Source organism: Sturnira hondurensis, unplaced genomic scaffold (genome assembly GCF_014824575.4).
Source record: "Sturnira hondurensis isolate 20B ecotype Veracruz unplaced genomic scaffold, ASM1482457v3 Scaffold0003681, whole genome shotgun sequence".
Classification (NCBI taxonomy): Eukaryota; Metazoa; Chordata; class Mammalia; order Chiroptera; family Phyllostomidae; genus Sturnira; species Sturnira hondurensis.
In genome coordinates this window covers 4,827,158-4,841,400 of record NW_028076312.1, presented here as the reverse complement: position 1 = coordinate 4,841,400, position 14,243 = coordinate 4,827,158, and the positions used below count along the sequence as shown (strand labels likewise).

General features: G+C 44.7%; 1 protein-coding gene across 6 annotated transcripts in view; it reads right to left on the bottom strand.

Moving 5' to 3' along the window:
• The window catches only part of ATP11A (ATPase phospholipid transporting 11A), a 146,710-nt gene that overhangs the window by 19,381 nt on the left and 113,086 nt on the right, over window positions 1-14,243 (bottom strand). For 4 of the 6 annotated variants that reach the window (XM_037042043.1, XM_037042045.1, XM_037042046.1 and 1 more), the window contains exons 18-27: window positions 11,843-12,024; window positions 9,462-9,504; window positions 9,030-9,238; window positions 7,081-7,255; window positions 5,348-5,450; window positions 4,943-5,088; window positions 4,360-4,419; window positions 1,600-1,727; window positions 681-816; window positions 170-193 (exon numbers count right to left, since the gene is read on the bottom strand). In XM_037042043.1, the coding sequence (XP_036897938.1) occupies window positions 170-193; window positions 681-816; window positions 1,600-1,727; window positions 4,360-4,419; window positions 4,943-5,088; window positions 5,348-5,450; window positions 7,081-7,255; window positions 9,030-9,238; window positions 9,462-9,504; window positions 11,843-12,024 (1,206 nt within the window). Of the gene's footprint in view, window positions 1-169; window positions 194-680; window positions 817-1,599; window positions 1,728-4,359; window positions 4,420-4,942; window positions 5,089-5,347; window positions 5,451-7,080; window positions 7,256-9,029; window positions 9,282-9,461; window positions 9,505-11,842; window positions 12,025-14,243 lie in introns of all 6 variants that reach the window. The other 2 variants (XM_037042044.1, XM_037042049.1) reach the window with 2 other exon arrangements.

Here is a 14,243-nt window from a genome sequence, read left to right as displayed (position 1 = left end):
CAGACTTCTCTACGCAACTCTCATCTACAGGGAGGGGAAGGGAGCAGCGGCTAATGGTGTTTCTACTGACAAAGCACACGGAAGAAGGCACACTGGAAAATATTTTCGAGAAATATTTTATCTAGAATGCACTCCAAAAACATAGAGGACACACCCACAATCGTCTTACCATGTGTGTGTTGGTGGTCATTATCTGAGAGTGGGAAGGAAAGCGAGTCGCAAAAAGAAAAAAAGCAAGATACAAATAAAACAAACCCTAGAAATTATGCAAACAACCAGAGAGCTGATGTCTATTAGAAACTATCAACCTATTCAATGCAAGGAGAATAGATACTTAAGTACACGTGGAAAAATGCTAAAATGTATTAAATACAAAATTAATTCTCATATTAGATAAGCCATGCCTGAACGATCTAACTAAACCACTAGACACATAGCTGACGGTGAAATATAAGTTACAGAGGTGAAGTCCGCACACCCTCAGGACGGGTATTTCCCAGTCTGCAGAGCTCCGCAGAGCAGGGCATTTGCGGATGTACTATGTCCTTTATAGCGATTTGGTAGCTAGGTCCCCAAGCATCAGGAGACCCCACAGGCTGTGCTGAGTGACTGCACTGAACAATAATCACACGCAGTTATTCCCAAGTAGCCAAGTCAACAAGACCCAGTTCCGTACTAACCTGTCCGTTGCTGGTCACTGTTGTATTTTCAAACATGAAGTAAGCACCAAAGAAAAATACTAGCGCATCGAATACTCCTAAGAATGTCCAGTAAATGAACACTCGCCAGCGGAGTAGAGCATTCTTGGCAATATCTCTGTGTAAATGAAACGGTGGGAACACAGTGAGTGCATTTCAGTGAAACCAGCCTCACCCCATGACCTGGCCACCCCAGTGTGCTCTGTAGTGACCAGTCTAGTAGGGGGCTCTCAGTCACTGGAGAGATTCCCTCAGTGATGACATGCGACAAAAATTCACCAAGTTGTAGGGCAGTATCACAACCAGCGTCCTGACGAGGACACCACCCACCCATCTTGCTTGGTATCCCAGTTTTACAGCATCTACCTGTATTTTTTCTCACAACTCCACGTGAATCTAAACTTTTCTGATGTAAGTTTAATTTAAAAAGCCACAAAATGCCCACGTTGAATCCGCCCAAGACCCTGGAGTGCAGTGCTGAAACAGCAAACATCTCTTCCTTATTATTAGAGAGTACTTTGTAGCAGAAAAGAGCACACCAAGATGTGATCCGTTAACTCTTCTCCCCCTTCACTTAATAGCACATATGTGGTTTTTAAAGACTAATTTAGGCCACAGATCCACTGGGGCCACAAGGGGATAGAAACTCTTCTCCCTGGTCCTTTCCTAATTATTAAAAAACATGGCAAGATACTAACTGGTTTAATAGGCACATTTCAAGTGCAACGTAAATCTATATAAATCTGAAGTATGATCAGTTGGTAAAAGCAAGTGTACCAGCTGACACTGAATGTTTTTGGTTTTTAAATAATTCAAGGGGGCGTTTATTTGAAGGCACTGCTCTACGGCTACCGCAGTATTCCCTGAGCGCTACAGCAAGTGTGTCTCTGCGGCCCAGCACCTGTAGAGAGAAGGGTCCCTCTTGAGCGTGTCTACGCTCACGTGCTGCTCCATCAGGCTGTACAGGAGAATCGGGAGGGAAGTGAAACTGATGTTGTACAGTGTCAGGTAGGCCGTGTCGTACAGAGTCTGCAGGAAGGAAAAAACCAACTGAAAACAATACTCGTGCACCTTGATAAACTTTTTTGGTGTTTTGTTAAATATGTATTTTTTAAATATATATTTTTAAATTTGCAAAGACCTCGTAACACAAGCATTCTGAGATACAGACAGAGCCTTCTTTCTACAGATTCAGAAGGATCAGGACCATTTTCAAAGCTTCATGATGTCAATCAGCCAGAATTAAAATCGTGGCCAAGAGAAGGCCCAACCATGACCCCCTCCATTTGGCCACTGCAAACTTGCAACAAAAAGAATTGTAATTGCAGAAAGTTTGTAATTTTTTTCTGCCCTCTTCAAGCTTCAATCTTCCCCAGCCCCAGACCCTTCAGATGAAAGCAGCTGGCCCACAGTTCATCTGAGTAGGACGGAAAAACAAGTGAGTGACAGAAAGAGGGTGCCCGAGGGTCCCTTTTCCTGCCAGATGGTTTCACTCCTCCACTCTGCTCTTGAAGGTGTCAGAAGCTGATGGTGAGACAGCAGGAGAAGATCTCAGATTTAGATTCGGTCCTTTTAGGCTCTCCTGGGCCTGGGGTAGGCAGGGCATGGGAGAGCCTGCAGTCAGCAGAAGTGGGCCCCGCCACGCCACGCCACTCCTTCGCCCTACCTGCTGGTGGCACTGCTGAGGGCAGAGAGACAGGGCAGTTGGGCCCCCCTCATCATCATGACCTGCCTGCCCCCGCAGTCCACTCTCCCCCCCATGCAGCCACCCACAGGTGGGAGGGAGATGAGGCTCCGGGGAGCTTCTGACTTGAGATATTAGGACTCATCTGTTGGAGCTTCCGGCCAAGATGGAGGTGTAGGTGGAAACACTGTGCCCCCTAACACAACTAAATTTAAAGACAACTAAGTTTGAGAAACAAAGACGCGGCCAAAACAGTGAAAACTGAACTATACAGAAGTCCGACAACAACGATCCACTCAGCCAGACTGATAAACCAAGCAAAAGAGCGAACAGTGAGACAGACCGCTCAGGCTAGAGCCCCAGCGACGGGAATCAGAGCCTGAAAGTACCAACTGGAAAGACTTTCTCGGGGTCGAGGGGCCAGGAGAGGCTCCCAGGGTCACAGAGAGTTTGTTGGACAGACCCACAGGGTCCTGGAGAGTACACGGGCCCACACACCTGGGAACCAGCACCAGAGGGGCCCAATTTGCTTGTGGGAAGCTGCAGAGGGGACAGAAATCTGAGAGAGAGCAAAGGGGAGCAAAGCACCATTTTTTTCCCTCTCTGACCCCGCCCCCACATACAGCATCACAACCCAGTGACTGGGTCGCCCTGCCCTGGTGAACACCTAAGGCTCCGCCCCTGATACATAACAGGTGCGAACAGACCAAACATTATGACTCAAGAACAGCTCAAAGCTCCAGAGCCCACAATTCTAAATGACCAAGAAATAGCCAGCCTTTCAGATGCACAGTTCAAAATACTGGTGATCAGGATGCCCACAGAATTGGTTGATTTTAGCCACAAATTAGAGGAACATATGAAGGCTAAACTGATTGAAATGAAGGGAAATGCACAGGAAACCAATAGTGATGGAAAGGAAACTGGGACTCAAATCAAGGGAGTGGACCAGAAGGAAGACAGAAATAACCAAACAGAAAAGAAGGGAGAAACAAGAATTCAAAAAATGAGGACAGGCTTAGGAACCTCCAGGACATATTTAAACATTCCAACATCTGACTTATAGGGGTACCAGAAGGGGAAGAGGAACAGCCATGAGTGGAAAACTTATTTGAACAAATAATAAAGGAGAACTTCCCCAGTCTGGCAAAGGAAACAGACTTCCAGGAAATCCAGGAAGCTCAGAGAGTCCCAAAGAAGTTGGACCCAAGAAGGAACACACCAAGGCACATCATAATTACATTAGCCAAGATTAAAATGAAGGAGAGAATCCTAGAAGCAGCAAGAGATAAGGGGACAGTCACCTACAAAGGAGTTCCCATCAGACTGTCAGCGGATTTCTCAAAAGAGACCTTACAGGCAAGAAGGGGCTGGAAAGAAGTATTCCAAGTCATGAAATCCAAAGACCTACAGCCAAGATTGCTTTATCCAGCAAAACTTTCATTTAGAATGGAAGGACAGATAAAGTGCTTCTCAGATAAGGTCAAGTTCAAGGAGTTCATCATCACCAAGCCCTTATTATATGAAATGCTAAAGGGACTTATATAAGAAAAAGAAGATGAAAAATATGAACAGTGAAAGGACAGCAAACTCACAGTTATTAACAACCACACCTAAAACAAAAGCAAACTAAGAGGACAGCTAGATCAGGAGCAGAACCATAGAAATGAAGAACACATGGAGGGTTAGCAACAGGGGAGTGGGAGGAGGAGAAGGGGGGAGAAGGTACAGAGAATAAGTAGCATAGACAGTAGGTAGAAAATAGACAAGGGGGGGAGGGCAGAAATACTATGGGAAATACAGAATCTAAAGAACTTGTGACACACGGAAATGAACGAAAGGGGGGGAATGATGGGGGAGGGGTGTGCAGGGTGGAGGGGAGTGAAGGGGGGGAATGGGACAACTGTAATGGCATAATCAATAAAATATACTTAAAAAAATAAAAATGAAAATATTAAGTTAAAAAAAAGGACGCACCTGTTGTGAAAACCCACAGAAGAACTGGTATAAAAACTGAGGGAAAATGAAGCAGACATTCTGAAAGACAAACCACATGCCTGTTAGTTCCAGGGCATACTGTAAGAGGAGTCTAATCTCCACGAGGTTGTCCATGTGCCACCATTTATCTGAAGAAAGGGACCCAAAAGTGTTCTAAGTTCTCAGAAGAGCAGGCAATGGGCTTTACATTTTTCTCTTTTTTAGTAGCATCTGCAATGCATATGTGACCACATTCTGATCACTCTGAGAACATGTACTGTACAGGGAAATTGGTTAGAGAGAAAGGAAGAGGCAATGTTTTCAGTATAAACAGAAAAGAACCACACTGCCTAATGAATAAAAATTATGTCAAGGAATTTTAAAAGAATGCCCCATCCTCATTCCTTTCATAACTGATATCTTCTTATTGGTTCCACCTCAAACTGGGTGAAGTTGCTAGGACCAATCCCATGCGTGCTGACCGATACTTCTTGTAGCGCTGGGGTATCTGTCAGATGTGTCACTCTGTTGTGGACCTTGTATGTCACTGAAACAGTGACAGGAGCAAGGGAATCCTTCCTACCTTATAAAAGAAGTATTGCACAAGCTCAGATATCCTAATGTAATAAAAATGCCCATGAACGAGTAGCATCTTCTTTAAATGCTTAAATTTCGGTATTGCATAGTCACTGTTCCTTGCAGCCTGACGCCCTTCCTTTCCGATGACGCCTGTAAGAAGGAAACAGATGTGCTGAACACAGCCTCTCGACACCATGCATGTGAAATGGGGAATAAGCAAAATAAGGTTAGATCCACCCACTGATGAGACATTTCCTAGTTATGAATGTGCGAAACCACAGACGCTGCTCTAAATGTGCCACCTGAAGCTTACGGTCTTGCCCTTTGGCTGAATCCCCTTTGTGGTCTAGCTGAAGTGATAAATCTCAGCCACTAAGGTGTGCAGGCAGGCAAAAAAGAAGAGGCTTACCTATGCCCACGTGGGCCTCCAGAATCATGCTGACGTCGTTTGCACCGTCACCAATTGCTAATGTAATAGGGTGCTCTTTTGAAAATTTGATTAGTTTAACAATCTGGAAAAGAAATAAATATAGAATTGATCTCTGTTTTATTTTTGCTCAGGTTACTCCTTAACTAGGCATAAATAAGAAATATATAAAGTTAGGCAAGAAAAATGAAAAGACTATTTGTTTAGAGTGAAGTTACTACATTCAATCTATTTTATCAATATATGAGGAAATCTATTTCATTTCAAAGGCAAAACAAAATAAAGCAGAAGTAGCTAAGGCATGACTACAATGAGGTAAGTTGGAAGGGCTGGTGGGCAAACTCTGAAGCTGGAGACGTAAAATATGGAAGCAGTTTTCAGTAACTGCTACACTCACATATTTAAAAACACGGAAAAATCTGAAAATTGCATTCTATCAGAAAATACTGCTATTCCAAACTGTTTGATAGCAAGCATCTACTTTTTAAAATAAGCTATCCTTAATGCTATTTAATTTTCAAATTTGTCACGTGGATAAAATGAAATCTGACAATCTAATAAAATTGATAAATTTCAAATGTTTTAGCCAGTTTCTTTATAAAATATATATTTTTCCACTTACATGTCTGTATGATGGTTTGAGTATAAGACTAAAAAGACGAGGGAAAAAATGCAAGGATTGCCTTCTTGTGTCAAGATGAGAGACTGAGACACAAATTAATTTGTGCAAAAGTTTGCTAAACTAAGAACTTAAAAAAAGGACCATGCAGCACATATAAGGGTCACACAGAATCAAACACATAAGTTGGAGGGCAGGGAATAAAAGCACTTTTACCTCAGATACAACACTATGAATTTTTGAGTCTTAGCTTGTCCTCACGTAGGTTTCCCCAGGGACACCCAGTGCATATTTTGGGTGACCCGCCACCTAGCCGATGACTGCAGCACACATGGGAGAATGCTAAAACAAGCTCTTGCATGTGGTTTTTAGCATTTTACCTTAATCACTGGGATACTCGGAGAAGTTATGGTTTTCTCTCATGAACAGTTCACTAGAAATTGATCTAGCCTATCTACAATGTGGTTTAACAAAATTGGAACTGTTTTAGGTTTACTGATATCAGAAAGAAACCCACGTTCATATATATATTCTATAATGCTTTAAAAACACTTTTTAAAACACCATCAGGTGTGTGTTTCCACATGACTATGTTGCCGTGGGTAGAACATGAATTTGGAGTCTGACAAACCAGAAACAAAACTCTTTCCAAATCCATCGTTTTAGAAAAACTCACCCTTAACACCACTCAGCTAACAGGGTCATTCTGACGGTTAACTGGGTGGGTCCACGTGTGCGTCTGTTCTGGCTCAGTGGCCCTAGTGCCGCGTCTGTCACCTGCAGTTAACATCTCTATCACTGACACCTTTGGGACATGGTTTACTTTATAACAGACGCCAGAGACAGGTCCTCTGGCCTTTGCACAGAAAGGGTCATTCACTTGATTCAGTTAGCTCTTACTAATCATGACAAGCAGAATAAGACATGTGTTTTAAATTTCCATCCTATTTGCTTCTATGTAAAAAAAGGTGGTAATGTGCTAGATTTCAAAACAAACAAACAAAAAGCCACAGGCTGTAAGAACTGATGAACCGCCTTTGGTATGTAAACACCCAGCAACCAGGAGCCAGCTCCGAGGAGGGGCGGGCGCACGGACCTGGGCCTTCTGCAGCGGGGCCATCCTGCAGCACAGCACGGCGCTGCAGTTCCGGCAGATCTCAAGAAACAGTTCTCGGTAGTTGCTGGAGCTTCCGTCTTCTCGGGGCTTCATTATTAACGAGAGTGCCGCTCCGTCAATAATTAAGCCATAATCATGCATATCTGTTGAAAGTCTGTTAGACACACAAATCAGAGAGTTACTCAGAACTAAATTTACAGATTTTAGGAGACTCTGTAATGTCCCCTAGTACCTACAGGTGCTACAAATCCAGGATCAGGGATTAAGAAACCAGCACAGTAAGTCCTCATCTGATGTCAGTAGGTTCTGAGACTTCCAGCAAAGCGATGTGTCAGGAAACCAGTTTTACCACAGGCTAACTGATACTCACGGAAGTTAAGTTTCTATGGCACCCCATCATAACAAAAACAACACTGCATGAAACAATGTTATTCGAGGACCTGCTACACAGTAATCCCCTGCTTTACCGGGGGTGGGGGGGTGGGGTGGGGGACACACACACGACATTTGAAGAACCCCCCACCCCCCGTGGATGCCTGAAAAGGAAGGTAGTACTGAAAACCCTATATATACTATGTTTTTTTCCTATACAAACATACCTATGACAAAGTTTAATTATATAAATTGGGCACAGTAAGAGGTCAACAATAAAAAATAATGAAATAGAACAATTATAACAATGTACTGTAAACAAGGTTATGCAAATGTGGTCTCTCTCCTGTGACATGCTGAACAAAGGGACAAGTCGCATTCCGGGTGGGATGGCGCAGGATGGCTCAGGATTTCACCGCACTCCTCAGAACGGCGCACAGTGAAAACCTATGAATTACTTGTGGAATTTTCCATTTAATATTTTCGGACCATGGCTGACCGCAGGTAACTGAAACTGTGGAAGGCAAAACCACGGGTGGAGGAGAGTGACTGTATTTCTCGTTTTATCCATACAGTCTTTAGAGTATTGAATGTAGTGCCTTTGACTAAATTTTAAAATTGTGTTTTAATTAAACATTCACATTTCCCTTAGGCAAAGCAAACACAGAGTTCTAATTGTGGATTCATGGGCCATCCCAGTATTTCTCAACAACAGAAGGAGAACATTTATCTTGCAGTCTAAAGAGGTCAGTCTTTATTCCCAAACTTCCTGCCACATCGACCGACCTCAGTCTTCATGTTTACAACTACTGTCTCCTCGGTGTTCTGGTGAATGACCTGAGTTGGGAAGAACATGGTCATAACATTTGTCTTTGATGGGTTTTGAAATTATAAGGAACATCTCTTGTCCCCAAAAGGAATTCTGCAGGTCAGGTGAAGGGAAGGATCTTTGTACTATTTATGAACAAGTTAAAACTTGCATATGATTACAGAGACACTTTTGTTTTACCTATAATAATGACAATCTAAAACAACTCAATCTATTCTTACATCGTGCATCTAACACCAGCAGGGAGAACATGGATAAAATGTGTCAGAATAAATTCTGAATATTGCTGGTGAAAGCCAACTCTGGCCCACGCACTGTTTTGTCTTAGATAAGCAACCACACTTTATTACTATTTCCCTCCTTGGTCTGGCAGATGCACCCAGGAATGTAGAATACGGCCCACTGAATGTCTTAGAAACAGATGAGAATTATCCCATGCACGATATTTTGTAACTGAATCAATCAGGTCTTTTGCATCCTTTACCCAGCAGTTTGATAGTAAACAAACACATACACCGTCTTGTGTAATAGGACATGCTGTAGCTGCAGAAAGAAATAGCTCGGGTCACGATTCAGGTGGTCCCTCTCACCACGCCGCGGGGTGATGGTGGGGGAGAGCAGACCCACGCTCCCAGCAAGGGTGCTGAGGCACTCTCCTTGCACCTGGGGGTCATTTCAGTCCTTCTGAAAACATCTCTTGCGGTGGGGAAGGGGGGCTGCCACCTACCCTGAGAGGTTGTCCCTGGTTAAGCTGCCGCTGTAGCGCAGGACAGTTTTACTCAGCTCAAACAGGACATCGTGTAAACTCTGCTCCTCAATTTTCTTTGTGGTTAGCTCAAGCAGCTGTGTGTTTCTCCTGAAAAGCTTGCAGGCGTAGCAGGTGGCGGCTGCCGTCTCCATCTTGTCTCCGGTGAGAACCCAGACTTTGATCCCCGCCTTCTGCAGAGCTTCTATGGTGTCGGCCGCCTTCTCCTGCAGCCTGACAAGGCAAAAACGAGACAGGACACACCCCAGGGCTGGCAAAGGCAAATCTAAACGAGTGCCTCAGAAACCTGTGGTCCATGAACATACTCAGGCCCTCCAACTCAAAAAGCATCATAGCGCTGGCAAGTGATCTANCCATCTTGTCTCCGGTGAGAACCCAGACTTTGATCCCCGCCTTCTGCAGAGCTTCTATGGTGTCGGCCGCCTTCTCCTGCAGCCTGACAAGGCAAAAACGAGACAGGACACACCCCAGGGCTGGCAAAGGCAAATCTAAACGAGTGCCTCAGAAACCTGTGGTCCATGAACATACTCAGGCCCTCCAACTCAAAAAGCATCATAGCGCTGGCTCGTGATCTTAAAGTGCCCGAATCTGTTTTTAAAATGTGTTAATTTTTTACAAAAAACCTACTTCCTAATAACAAATAGATAAACAGAAAATAGATTAAGAAGCAAGTGGCCGTCTTGTGTAGCTGTCATATGCCAGGATGGACGGCAGTTCTCTGTCTAGCTGGGACTCATTACCTGGAGAGGAGTTTAGGCAGAAGGACCACGTTTCCAAGACGACAACAACACAAGTCCAAATCTGGGGAAAATGAGATCTGGAAACGAGTGATATTCATGATCTTTTCTTTTGGCACAAACTATCTGAATTCTGCACTTATCAATTTGGAGCCCAGGCGCCTCCAAATCACGGCAAACGCTGACAGCGCCCGTAGTGATTCTGCAACTGGCTGACAGGCACTGCAAGCTTAGGGTGGCAGCTGCTGTGTGAAGGGCTTTTCCTGGGACATCTCACTTTTACAACCAACGGAAGGGTCGAGGACTTCACTATCACCCCATTTCACGTTTGGAAGACCCAAAGCTTGCAGAGGTTACAAAACATATCTGAGGATACATGGCTCTCTTAACGCGGGTCCAACTGTCTCGCTGTCTGAGGAAGCCTGGCATCAAAACCATGCTTGTCTCTTTTCATCAGGAGGGGGGAGTTATTATTATTTTTTTTTTAGATTTTAGAGTTTTGGGTTTTGATAGATCATGTGCAGGAATATACTGTGTCTCTGCCAAGCACTGAGCAAAAGAAATGGGTTCAGATTCTAAATGAAATGATTTGGCTGGATTCTGGAACCAGTCTCCTGGGTGCAAGTCTGGAGACTGCACAATCACAGCATTCTAGATACAGAAAAAACTGACTCCATCATTGTTTTGGACAAAGGAAACTTGGGCTGAGAGCAGTCTTCAAAGATGCTGGCTAGAAACGTTAAAGACGTAAACAAATACCATCACTTTCAAGTCACTGGCGCCCATAAGCTGCCCCCTACCCCAGTATCTCCTCCTCAATACTTAGAGCTCCCATCTCCCCAATGAGTTAATCTGCTCCCGCAACCTTCTTGAGGGGCCCCTGTGCATCAGCCCTGCCCGCTTCCTTCCTTCCTTCCATTTGTAAGAGCCTTTCGCTTTCCCACCACTTCCTCCGAGGACCAGGTCCAACCCTGCCCCAGGCAAACACCACCCTACCGCGTGTCTCTCTCCGTCCTAACACACAGCCCCGTCCTACGGCTACGGCTCCCGTGCTAAATCTGTGTTGTACACATTATGCGTCTCATGTTCATGCCTGTGTCTGTACCTGTTACAGTCTGGACTAAATGAGGAAAGGAATAACAACAACGAAAGCCCCACACAAACTCAAAACTTCCTACATTGTCCGATCTTCCGCTGTTGAGATCGAGAATGCAGTAAGTGCTCGTTGAAGACACCAGAAAAATGTAGATTTCAAGCTAAGGATTTAAGTTTTGGATCAATATATAGATCATAAAGACTTTCAAATTTTATGAGAAATAAAGGCTCAGTAAATTTCCTGAAGCTTGTTTCACTCTTTTAAATCGGGATTGTTTCTCTTTTCCAATCCTTCCAAATAAATTGTCATCCATTCCTTTCACTCTGCTCTTAAGACAAGACCAATGACCATTTCTTAGTGCATTAAGCCTTAAATAACTTTTCGTTCTTCTTACAGGCTTTGACAAATTACAGGCTTTTTCTTTGGAGGCATTCGAAAGTCTGTAATCAGTAATTTTATCAGTTATTAATATTATATTGTTATTTTTTGCAATATTCCACTCGACTATTTTAAATTTCTTCAATGAGCAGTGACCAATACCCTGAGTTTTAGGTGAGGACCTAAACTGTTACACCTGTATTTGGAAAGAACTAGGAACAAATTCAGGAACAGGGTTAGTTATTGATTTCATTCTAAAGAAGAACTTACAACCCTGCGCCTTGACGGCACACAGTGTAACGCAAAAGTGCTGACTTGTCTGGCTCCTTCTGGGAAAGCGCGAACGCAGGCATCTGATTCAGGGGAAGTAAAACATCATCCCGCCGTGAGCTCCCCGGGACAGCACGCCAGGGCACGCAGGCAGACAGCCCGCCTCTCCCTGTGGCGCAGGCTCGTCCCCTTTGAAACAGCCAACATACTTCCTCCGAAGCGCCCAGTGCAGCCCAAACCTTCCCATCGCATTGTGCTTGGCTTCTGGGGACAAGGCATAGCGTTTACTTTACCGATCCTCAACGGCGGTAGCACCAAGCAAGATGAGATCTTTCTCTATCTGCTCATAGGCTTCTGCTAACTTCTTTTCTCGATCTTGAAGTGCCACCTTGGCAGCCTGTAGCAATTTACAAATGCCTTCATATTCTTCCGGGATGAGCTTTTTGTAGGCAACGCACAAAGTCCGAAGCCCCTCCTATGGGACACAATGCATTTCACATGAATTCAAGGGTCCCTGTGCTGAAATAGTATTTTTTAATAGCTTTTTCAACATTTCCTTTCTTGAATTAGAATGACTAACCAAAGAATTATAAACCAACCAACCCTAAAAGGGGTTGATATTTTACAATGGAGTTATTCATATCCTCATTAAATAGAAGAATCATGATAGATTGTATAAAAATTCAAACTGGTAAGCATGGGAATAAATAATACAATCAGGGCCACCAAAGATAAGCCTTTTTTCTTTTATTTGACAAATGTAGAGAGTTAAACTTTTCTGAGGATAGTAATATGAAATTTTATGGTGACTATAAAATGATATTTCTAAAATCACGTTTTGTGTGGGAGTTTGTAACACAATTTGATCTTATTTAGCACTCACTGAATGAAATGGCTGTTATTTATTAAACCTACCAGGTCCACAGAAGAGTGAAACAAGAATCTAAGAATGACAGATCCTCTAATGTGACCATAATTCTGGATGTCACCACAGAGAATGTGCCGTCCCAGCCAGGGAAGCACAAGTGGGCTGGATTCTTGGAGCCTGAAGGCACCATGCCCGGAGCACTTTGATTCCATCAGTGTGTTCGTCTGGGGCTTTGACAAGAGGATGTGCCTGTGCCTTCCTCACTGTCTAGCAGGATGGCTACGGGGAGACGGTTTTCGGTCCCCTCGAAGGGGTGCTGCCAGATTCCCAGGACGGAGAGGAGGCTCACGGCACGAGCTGAAGGAAGTGGGCACCTTTCCCTTGTGAAGTGCGGGCAGACAGAGTGGCTACAGCAAATCTCAATGCCAGAAACAAAGTCATTAAAAAGAACTGAAAGAAGAGTTTAAAGCTAGTTATAAGGGAAAAGGACTACATGATTAAGAGACATGTCATGGACTGGAAGTCCTGTTCCCACTTCTGCAGAAGATCCTAGGTTAGGAGATGCAACACCATAACCACATAGAAACAGCAAGTTTTAGCGTCCGGATTTTTCCGGGGCCCAAGCAGCCGGTGTTTGCTAGAACACACTGAATGCCAGTGCTGGGGCCACGAGCTTCCTCTCACCCAGATACAACTCCTCTGAAGGAGTGGGAGGGAGGCCCAGGAGAACTGGGGGGCAGAGAACACGGCCTCCCCGGTCCTGGGCCGAGATCCCAGGGTTCAACAGGGAACATCCTCTGTCCAGAGGCCATCCTTTGCACTTGTGTGGTGATCAGTGTGGCCAGTGTCACACAGCCATCTGGCCCAGGGTAAAAAGGCCTCAGGGCCATTGCAGGTGGGGGTATGGAGTGACTTGCAGATGGGGCTGCCCCATCTGGGGACACCTCACACACCCTGTGTTAAAACTCATGGCCTGCGCCCTGGCTGGTGTAGCTCAGTGGATTGAGCTCGGGCCTGTGAACCAGGTGATCGCAGTTCGATTCCCAGTCAGGACACATGCTTGGGTTGCAGGCCAGTTTCCTGCAGGGGCCAGTTCCCTGCAGGGGATGCACAAGAAGCAACCATACATTGATGAAAAAAAAAAAAAAAAAACTCATGGCCTGCACGTGGACTACGTTCTGTGAGTGCACACATAAGGGCTAAGAAGCGCTTCATCTTCCACTCCAACAGGCTGCTCACCTCTGTGGGTAGGAGACATTAGGGACATTGATATTTTTATGATCCCACGCACAAAAGGTTCAATAATCTTAAACTGGCTGTTTATTTATTAATTCCTGCTGGTTTAATGGCAACTGCTTTGTTTAACCAGCAGGTAATACTAGGTGCTTTAATAAGAACTTAAGGCCAAAGGATCTGCACACGACAGCAACATTTAACAAAGTTTAAAATTGCAGTAGCTGCTGCAGGCATGCGTAGAGTCACGCTGAAATGGGTGCATCTTGGACAACAGAGATTTATAATGCTGCGATATCTAGAGTAAAGATGGGGGAACGTGTCTGGGAAGAGCCCGCTTAGGGTCTGGTGTGGAGGGGAGGAGGGTGGCAGAGATGCACAGCTTGCCCCACACCCACGGCAGCCCTGGAAGAGGGGGCACTGGAGCCACGGGTGGGGTTGATGGGAGGGGAGAATGCTGAGACAAACAGAGCAGTGTTGCTGAAGTTACAGAGCAGACTGAGCTACGTGCTTTAGAATGAGGTGAGGGGAGAAAACCCAACAGGTGAAGATACACAAAGCACAGGTGCCAACTGATGTTTGAAAGGAATCAC